Raw genomic sequence first — 9,577 nt, 5'->3', positions numbered from 1 at the left:
CTGCCTTTACATTAGACCCTCGAAACTTTGGAAGCACCACTAAATCAAGAACATGATTAGGCACCTTAGAGTACACAATCTCAAAAGGAGTCTTACCCGTAGAGCGATTCACCAAAGTGTTGAAAGCAAACTCCATATGAGGAAGAAGATTATCCCACTGTCGTTCATTGTCAATACACTTTGCTCGAATCAAATTTCCCAAAGAACGGTTGACAACTTCCGTTTGTCCATCCGTTTGGGGATGAGAAGTAGTGCTAAACTGCAGTGGACTTCCAAAAGTATCTTAAAAACTTAGTATCCCGATCAGAAGTAATCGATTTTGGAACCCACCCCATGTATACGAACTACTTCTTTAAAGAAAAGAGTAGCCACATTAGAAGCATCTGTAGTCTTTTTGCAAGCAACAAAATGAGCCATCTTGGAGTAGCGATCAACAACCACCATGACAGAATCATTACCTTTCTGAGTACGAGGTAATCCCAGGATAAAATCCATACTAACATCAACCCAAGGAGCATCCGGGACTGGTAAGGGAGTATAGAGACCCGTATTTTGAATAGTGCCTTTAGACCTCTGACAAACCATACACTTCTGAACATCACGCTTCAAAGAAGGCCAATAATATCTTCCTTCCACTAGAACAATGGTCTTGTCACGACAAAAGTGTCCACTAAGTCTGCCTCCATGTAATTCACGAATAAGATGAAGACGTAAAGAACCTTGAGGAATGCAAAGACGATTACCTTTAAAGAGAAAACCATCTTGAATGAGAAAGTCATCCGTACCATGAGCACGAGATCGACACTTTTCCCACATTGTCTTGAAGTCCTCATCCTCACCATAAAGATCTTTGAGATAATCAAAAGCCACACTTTCATTTCGAATAGTCACAAGGAGATGAGCACGCCTACTTAAAGCATCGGCAACTTGATTCAACTTCCCACTCTTATGCTTTACTAAAAAGGTATACTTGTGGATGGTTGACAACCAACGATCATGCAGCCGATTGACCTTAGCTGACGTATTTAAGAACTTCAATGCTTGATTATCTGTATTGACTCTCACTAAAGTGAAATATAAGATCAAGGTTAATGAATTGGTAAACCACATATAATCTACTAGCTGACTGGATCAGAAATTTTAGTAAGCTCAGAATATGAATATCTCGCAATCCATTAAAACTTCCCAACGCTTTCAAAATATTATTATCAGAAAAGAGCTTCTACAGAAGTGTTTTACATCCTAACTATACAGGCATTTACATGTATGTCAAAACACATCTTCTGATAATTAGTGCTACAGACTGCTCTTGAGAAGAGTTGGCCACAGAAAAAAAAAAATACAAAATTACATAAACAAAATTGGATGAATAGGGCTTACACGAAGTACATGGATGCTTAACCTACTTTCCCAATGCACATTAGTTGCCATGCCCGCATCATAGTGGCAGCATGCAGTTGCAGTTATAGATGAATAAAACCATCCCCCACTCCCCACTGATCTCGGCTCCAAGCAAGGCATGGTGGGAGTCACATCCTCGCAACAATTCAAGCACTTTTGGATTTCAGCATCCAAGGATTCACTTTAAAAACCACATGGATGGGACTGCCAGACTTTAATTATCAATTCCAGTACTACAGGTGAATTTGTACTGATGTCTATGAATCCATACTTTTGACAAATTATGAATGAACCCCAACTTGGAAACTGTCACTGGTATGCCTTCGTCCACACCGGTACGGAATATATAAAAGTACCCAAGATAAAGGAGGGAAGTATAGTAATCGAGGCATATAGATAAGCTCTCCAAGGGTGCTTGCTCTCACGCATAGCATGGAACTCAGCAATGAACGTAGAAACAGTACTCAGACATCCTAACAACCCAAATTGAATGCCTGTTGCAATTGTCTCAGACTTATCGCTGTTCACCTGAACCAAACAGAATATAATCTTTAGAAACCCAGTAACCATAATAATGTGCATGGCTCAGTAACCTAAATTCCTTTCATCTACTATGGAAACATACATGTCTGTTAGCGAAGTTTGAATGATCACAAGAACATATTAATGAAAAAGAACTCGTTCTGTAAGACTACAACATCAGATTTCACATTAATATGCACCGTAGACATTGGAATTCAATAATTAAGTACAGAACCGTACAATTTTTCGTTAGTCTACCAAATGAAGGTCTTAAGCAAGAAACAGTCACACTCAACTGATAAGTTTCCAAAGCATGAGAAAGTTTTGACTTTCATAGAAGCCAATGTCTACATCATGTTTTGTCATAACACAAAATTTTAGATGATTTTCAGATATTACTCTTTTATGTTTGGTTGAATCCAAGAATCTGGACTATACTTAAATGTCGACATAGGAAGATTTAGATGGATTCCAATATGGTTCAATCTTTCATATGGTTTCTTAAAAAAGGATGAAAGAGCAACTCTTAAACGAGTTGTTGAAAGACAAATGCATTCAGATTATAAACTTCAAGAAGTGAATAAGTCATGTCCTCGTAAAACGGTTTGTTTGTACTATGTTGTCAAAGGTACTACCAAGGTGCCAGTGCCACCAAGGCGTTCATGCCCAAGGTGCCAATTTTAAGTAAAACTGTCGTGGATTGTTGTCAAAGGCACCCGAAGGCAGCAGTTGGGAAGCAGTGCGCCTCACCTCGACCCTGGCAGCATTTCTAGAGATTCTTTTGAGAGTCACTCCACAGAGTTCCTCTTTTCTTGCAGATGCTAATGACACTTCCTACTTAAAAAGTAACAGTTATGGATGTTTATTGTTCCAGTATTTTGGTGTTTCTCTGCTATAACACACAATGATATTATGATAGATTGTATCACGCTCGTATAAACAACTTATTAAAGAAACTTACCACTCTCTTCACTGTTGCAAGTGCTGCCATCACACAAGCTGCTGAAACATTGGCAATTAAAGTTCCAAAAGGAATCCACTTGAACGAGCCATTTCTTCCTAGCCCTCGTCCATTGAGCCGAGCCAGGAACCACCTAGCCCACACACCAGGGGGTGCAACAATGCACGCCAACCACAGTTGACCATTGGTGTTGCCACCATCTAGCCACCTTCTAAGTAATGCCGCGCTAAGACCCCATAATAAGGCAAGGATTAACATCAAGAAAACCAGTACTGCTGTATGCTGTCTCAAGCTTCCTATCCTAAATTTAAATTTGCTTCCTGAACTTGATGCATCACCTCTTGAACCTGTGGAAGATCTGTTAACTAGCCACCTGAAACCTTTAGCTGTTTCAATGCCCACATGGATGGATCCATCTGCCATCCAAAGTCCTGTTACACATTAAAAGGGAAAGAAACATTGATTCAGTGGTTTAACTACATACGCATGAGTTATATCTTATAATATGAGTTGTCTACTGTAGGTAAGTCAAAAGTTGATGTGCATTTGTTCAGTGTAAATTGAAGCTGATGAGAAAACTAGGAAGCTGTGAAGCAACTCCTAGCTTGCATGATTACGCATAATTTTGGATTTACCACTATAAATTACGACGGTTACACTTGAGCTTGTGGCTCAGTTGGCTGTGCAGTGTGCACTCCCCTCATTAGGGAGGCTGCCGGTTCAAAACTCAATGGTGTCGCCTGCGGAGCTTTTGTTCCTGTAACTAATGAATCCCTTTAGGACTAGCTATGATTGTCTTCTGGTCAAGTTTATCAAGAGTTGGGGTTACAGCTCCAGCCTCCATTGTCGATTAGCCTTCAGGGGTGGTACCTTTGGCCCTGGTGGACACTAACATGGAAGCTTAGGTTGAGTGGCAACAACTGGTGGTTTCTTTTAAACCTATTTGCTTGGGTCAGTGTTCTAAAAATCGGCCTAGGCAGTGTCTAGGCGGTGCCCAGCCGACTTGCCAAGGGCTAATATCAGTTAAAAAAATGGTGGGTCGATTAGTTGGGCTAGGGAGACTAATTGGCCTCTAGGTGGTGTAGTCGGGCTCAAAAAAAAACTGTTGAAAATTGAGGAACTTGTCCAAAAGAAAAGGCCTGAGAAGGCTTGAGATTTGAGCACAGGTTTAAGAGACTGAAGACCAATACAGTTAGAAGAAAAAGAATAGTACGTGTTTTACTTCAGGCCTCTCAAAATAGATCGCATTCTCTCTCTCTCTCTCGGTCGCTCTGTTATTATGATATATATATTTATTAGGAATAAAACCCGCATAGCCCCCACCTAGTGCTATTTAGCACATAGGCTTGGATTGTAAGCAACAACCTTCATACATAAAATTGCTGTATCAAAACAAAAATGTAATATAATAAAGAGATTTAAAACTAACTAGATACAACAAATTAGATTAAGACAGTAAACTTCTTGCAATAATGTAAAAATGTTCAACGGCTCTGATCACCCAAACGGTTACCTAATTGGAGCTCTGACCACCCAAATGGTTATCTAATTGAACCAAAGATTGTCTAAAATTTGATCATTCATCCGTCCCATAGCATATTAGCATGTCTAAGAATGACCATGGGTTAGTACAACATCTTTTCAAAACTTTGACTCCACTTTAAAAGTTGGATCTGAAGCTTTCAGAGTTCATCATTTCCCAAAGCTTAAATTCCTAACAGATAGAAGTTCCCAAACTGAAGAACCTGGCTTCATCTAATATTTTACCCACACTTTTGTCTTAGACATATATAAGGTAATAGACTTTGATTAGGAATGGTATATCCACGGTCTTGGAACCTATAGGGGAAAATGCGAAACAATGGAGTTGACAATGAAAATGTTGACACCACAGATTTTCGAGTAACTAAATCCTCATAACTTCTATATAAAACACCCCTACCATTTGTAAGCAAACGAGTGTCAAAATAAAGTAGTTTTCTTGTAGCAAAGGAAGATGTAAACTCGGTGTATGAAAACACAGCAATAATTGTGGGAGCAATGCAAGGTGGAAAAGTAATGAAACAATGTTCTATTCTTATAGATGTAAAAGAGTAGCACAAAAGATGTTATACAAGTTGTGATGAAATTGGACTGAGTTTAAACAACAGATTCAATCCCAGGAACTACATAGGCAAACTATTAGGATAACTCCATAAACATAATTAAAATTTGAAAGTGAAATTGTGAGATCACACAAGGGTATTTTTAAATCAAAAAGTGCTACTCTATGCTCTGGATACAAGTGCTTAGGGTTAAAAGTTTAAACTTATCAGTTGTTTTGACATTGTGCTTTACCTGGGTCTCAAATGCAATATAATGCATTCCGAAGCCCATTGCCCACTTCTACTTGTGTATGAGTGGTGGACTGGTTGTGTGGTGCTCATTAGCTTGTGAATAGAAACATTGTGACCACAAATCAATTGTTTTGTGTTTAGTTGCACAGCATTAGAAACGGTCCATGTTGACAAGTGAAAGCAATATACACTTACAGCTCTACTATGAGAGTATAATTCGCATCCATACCTAGTAAAATGCCCACGATCGCCTGTAACCATTGATCGTTAACACTGAGGTCGAGCATCTTCTGATTCCAAGCACTGAAAGTTGTGAGGCTTCCCAAGTACCCTGTTGTCAACCCAACTGCTAGAAGATCAGACACACGAGATATGTCCCCTTTAAACACGACGCCTAACCAGCCCATCAAGAAAGAACCTACCTGAAAGAAAATAAATCATCGTATTCAAGAGTTTCACCATAAAGAATGTTAAATGACATCTCAGCCAGTCACCAATCATGGAATAGGAATTAGCTCTAACCTTCAGAATTTCTTTTGGAAAGAAATTTTAAGTTACTTTTACAGTTATGTAAGTGTTACAAAAGAATAACAGTCATTAATAGAAAACATTATACCTTCTCTAATCTAGGTGTGTAAGTTAGAGAGAGAGAGAGAGTTACCAGGTTAGAAGGCAAATCGATGTACACAAAGGTTTGATCGCTTGTTATACCAGCAACTTCGGGGCCAAACAACTTTTGGAGTAAATAACGTGTAAACACCTGATTGTAGTGCATATAAAAAGTTAGGTCCATTGCATATCTATGCATTATGCATAATCAAAAGATGAAGGAATGAACCAGTAAAGAGATGAGTAGATAAGAGATGAACCAGTAAAGACACATTCTTCTCTCGTTTGATAAGTTTATTTAACTGGATGGCTAGGTAAGAGATGAGTAAAAAACTTTAATAAGTAACCTCCATTTTTTATCTGTTCTCTAGGTACTCCGATATATTTCTCGTCTGTTGATAGAGATCAGCATCCAATGTCTTTCACGTAAACAGTTATATATCTTCTCTAACAAAGTTAGAATCATTATGGCTAAACTGTCGGTTAGTATGTACTTAAGGTCTTTCAAACTGTCCATTTAGCGCGAAGAGTCTGAACACTAGTAGTTTTTTATTGAATTCGAATTGTCAGACTCCATACTGAACAGTTAAATTTAGATCAAGTGAATTGTTAAATACTTAAATATCAACAATAGAGTTGCCTAGGTTCCTTTCAACTTGAAGAGCTCAAAATCAGAAAAATAGCAATGTGATCTTAGTCAAAAGTGTAGCGATCACTCATGAGGTTCAACAAATATGTTTATAATCATTATTATAAGAAGGATACAGAGCTCTTCAAATACTACAGCGATAGGTAACACTGCAGAATCTCGAAATTACACTTGCAATGTTGTGTCTTACAGTATACAACGAAGTAAAAGAGAGAGAGAGAATATTACCCCAAGAATTCCAAAAACTGCAAGGTGAGTAAGAGCTGATATGTACTCCAGTAAACAGGGCAGTTCTTTCTTGCTCTCCTGCAAACAATTCCATCATATATTCATTAACCTCCTAATCCAACACCATGTGAATTTATGTTTTTTCACATTCTTTACTATAATATATATTCAAGTTAAGGGTGATAGCCCAACACGACTGCAGATTAAAGCATGCACTCAATCTATTCTATTTCAAGCACAAGATGCTTTCTCAACAATGATTTAACATAGTACAGCAAAAAGTTCATATGCAAATAGTAAATTAGAACAGACCTTAACATGTGGGATTGACATTTCTGCTGATGTACTCAGGTTTTTGTTCCTTGGATGAAGAGCTGGCTCTGTAGAAAATGAAGATACAATCTCCGATGGAAGTGGAGACACAACAGATACTGTACTAAATGCATTGGTACCACGGGACCAAGCCCCAAATGTTTGCACGTATGGATCCTCAGTAATCGGTACAATTCCATCCTCAACAGACATAAAGTTATCCATCGAAGAACGGGGAGTACCACTCCCACTATACAGCTTACTATTTACTTCCCCTGTATCTCCTGCTTGAGAAATAACCTCACTCTCAATGTCATCATCAGAGAGTTCAGGAGCCACCTGATTTGAGGAAGTTTGTGAAGGCCTTCTCCAAGAAGAAGCACCCACACTACTCGTACGATCAAAAGACACACCACCATGTCCTCCAATGACAGTGCTGTGCTCGCTGTTATTTCTACTAAGACTTAGATGAGAATTACTTCTCTCATTTAAAATGCTTGGAAGGGAATCTTGACTGATACTTATTGTAGCTCTTTCAGATTGGTTTCTGGGAATATCATTCCTGCCAGTAAACTCCATTCTACTCGGAAAGAAAACTGAAGGAACAATGAAAACTAATGATTCAGAAAGCAGAACTAAGTTACATAGATAAATTACACTAAGAATGATGCCAAATGCGCTTATTAACTATTTGGGCACTCGTAACAACAAATATTTGTAAGATAAAAAAAAAAAAATGATCATACCATGTTACACCAACAATCACATGATTCCAGAATCCATATATTGACAGAAACGTTTCAAGAAAAAAACATACAATACAATATTAACATTAACTACATTGTTCGCTGTCACTATGTACACCATTTGACAAACTAGCATTCTAAAGTGACAAAAGAAAACAATAAAAGTTATACCTCAAGTTTGTAACATTTCTAACACCCCCTTAAGTTCCTCCCATTTCAATACTAAAGTAAAGAAAAGTTAATATGTCTATTTTTAAGCAAAACAAGAAAGTGCAATTCTGGACTCCAAATAGTTAACAGAATCTATATTTAGTAATCTTTCACTTGAACCATCAATTTGTAGTAAGTAACAAAAGTTTCAAAAAGACAAACCACTTATAAATAAATTAATATATCTATAAGACAAATAATACTTGATAAAAAGGTTAATACTTAAGACATTAAAAACGGTGAAAGGATAGAGAGCAGGAAAAAAAAAGATACATACCAGGGGGAATGTGGCAACTCGAAGGACTATGGAGAAGGGGGAAACTAGTGATGCACCTTAATTTGACTTTCACCATACACGTGTATGTAGGGTTATTATTTAAAGCTTTATTTTCCAACCGTCCTCTAAAGTCAATGACGAAAATGTAGTATCACGTTCCATTCATCATCTTGTACTACTAGATTTTTAGGCCATGAACTTTATTTGTAAAGGAGTAACGAAGCCACTATTCAATTTTAACATGTGCAAGAAGTACCCACACGGGACCATAGAGTACATGAAATCTAAGATTGTTTACAAAATTACAAGTGTAAAGTACATGTTTCAATCTGAAAATTTGGCGCAATTGAGAGAAGTAGATATTTCAGGTATGCCTATTTATATTTTAATTATTTAATTGTTAACGGGGATGTTAACAAAATGTTTTCTGGCAGTGTCCTAGGCTCCGCATTGTGAGATTTACGAGGGGTTCGACTCCTCGCGTCCCCATACCTTGAATTTTTATTTTTTTTCCCTCTTCATTTTAGGTGTAACGGTCGTTTAGTTTTCTGTCTTAGGAGTTAAAGATTGAAATACAGTAGAAAAAAAGAAAGGTGAACTGTGAACATGAAGAAAAACAAGAGGAATACTACAAGAGACAGAATCAGTGCATTACCAGATGATGTCATTCATACCATCTTTTCATCCATGGACATGAAAAAGGTGATTCAAACAAGTATACTTGCAAAACGTTGGAGGCACTTATGCATGCATGCCTACTCCTTATATCAACTTCCATCTTGACACATGCAAAAAAAGCCATCCAAGAAAATAGCACGTACCCGCCTTGTTAAATTTGTTGATCGGTTTTTATATATTCGCGCGTGAAGATACTAATATACACAAGTTTAGTCTACAATATGAAATTGTACTAAGACCATGTCGTATACATACATGGCAGATCGCCGCGATAAGAAGAAATGTACAAGAACTTAGTCTTGAATTGGAGTCTAATGAAGACTACTTTGAATTACCTAGTAATCTTTTTACTTCAGATATTAAGGTAATGAAATTAGAGCCAAGTGTGAATTTTCAATTTGTATTGCCTAGTACATTTTGTTCAACTGCGGTGATCACGAGTTTGAATTGGAAATGAGAAGAGTTATACTTCCTGATGGAGATTCTAATGGGGATGTCGTTCTTAGATTCGCGGTTTTGAAAAATGTAACACCCGCATTTTTCATATTGATATAATTGTTTAAATAAAATATATATTATTGTAATATATTAAAAACTAATAATTTTAGCCCATATTAGTGAGAAAACCCAAACAATGTTGGTATATAT

The 9,577-nt window shown here is 37.3% G+C and overlaps 1 protein-coding gene across 2 annotated transcripts; it reads right to left on the bottom strand.

The window, feature by feature from the left end:
• Positions 1-1,175: 1,175 nt before the first annotated feature.
• Positions 1,176-8,587, bottom strand: LOC147491321 (camphor resistance CrcB family protein). Of its 2 annotated transcripts, none has more exons than XM_086566845.1 (7): positions 8,252-8,587; positions 7,019-7,614; positions 6,707-6,784; positions 5,882-5,980; positions 5,450-5,642; positions 2,885-3,315; positions 1,176-1,929 (listed from the first exon to the last, which is right to left on the bottom strand). In XM_086566845.1, the coding sequence occupies exons 1-7, from the start codon at positions 8,325-8,327 to the stop codon at positions 1,711-1,713; spliced, it is 1,692 nt and encodes a 563-aa protein (XP_086422971.1). In that variant the 5' UTR covers positions 8,328-8,587; the 3' UTR covers positions 1,176-1,710. The 2 variants fall into 2 exon arrangements, with proteins under 2 accessions (XP_086422971.1, XP_086422972.1); XM_086566846.1 differs by lacking the exon at positions 8,252-8,587 and adding an exon at positions 7,936-8,218.
• Between the last annotated feature and the right edge of the window lie 990 nt (positions 8,588-9,577).

Source organism: Coptis chinensis, chromosome 6 (assembly GCF_015680905.1).
Source record: "Coptis chinensis isolate HL-2020 chromosome 6, ASM1568090v1, whole genome shotgun sequence".
NCBI classification, from domain to species: Eukaryota; Viridiplantae; Streptophyta; class Magnoliopsida; order Ranunculales; family Ranunculaceae; genus Coptis; species Coptis chinensis.
The sequence above is the reverse complement of the archived record's forward strand: the minus strand, read 5'-3'. Positions and strand labels throughout refer to the sequence as shown.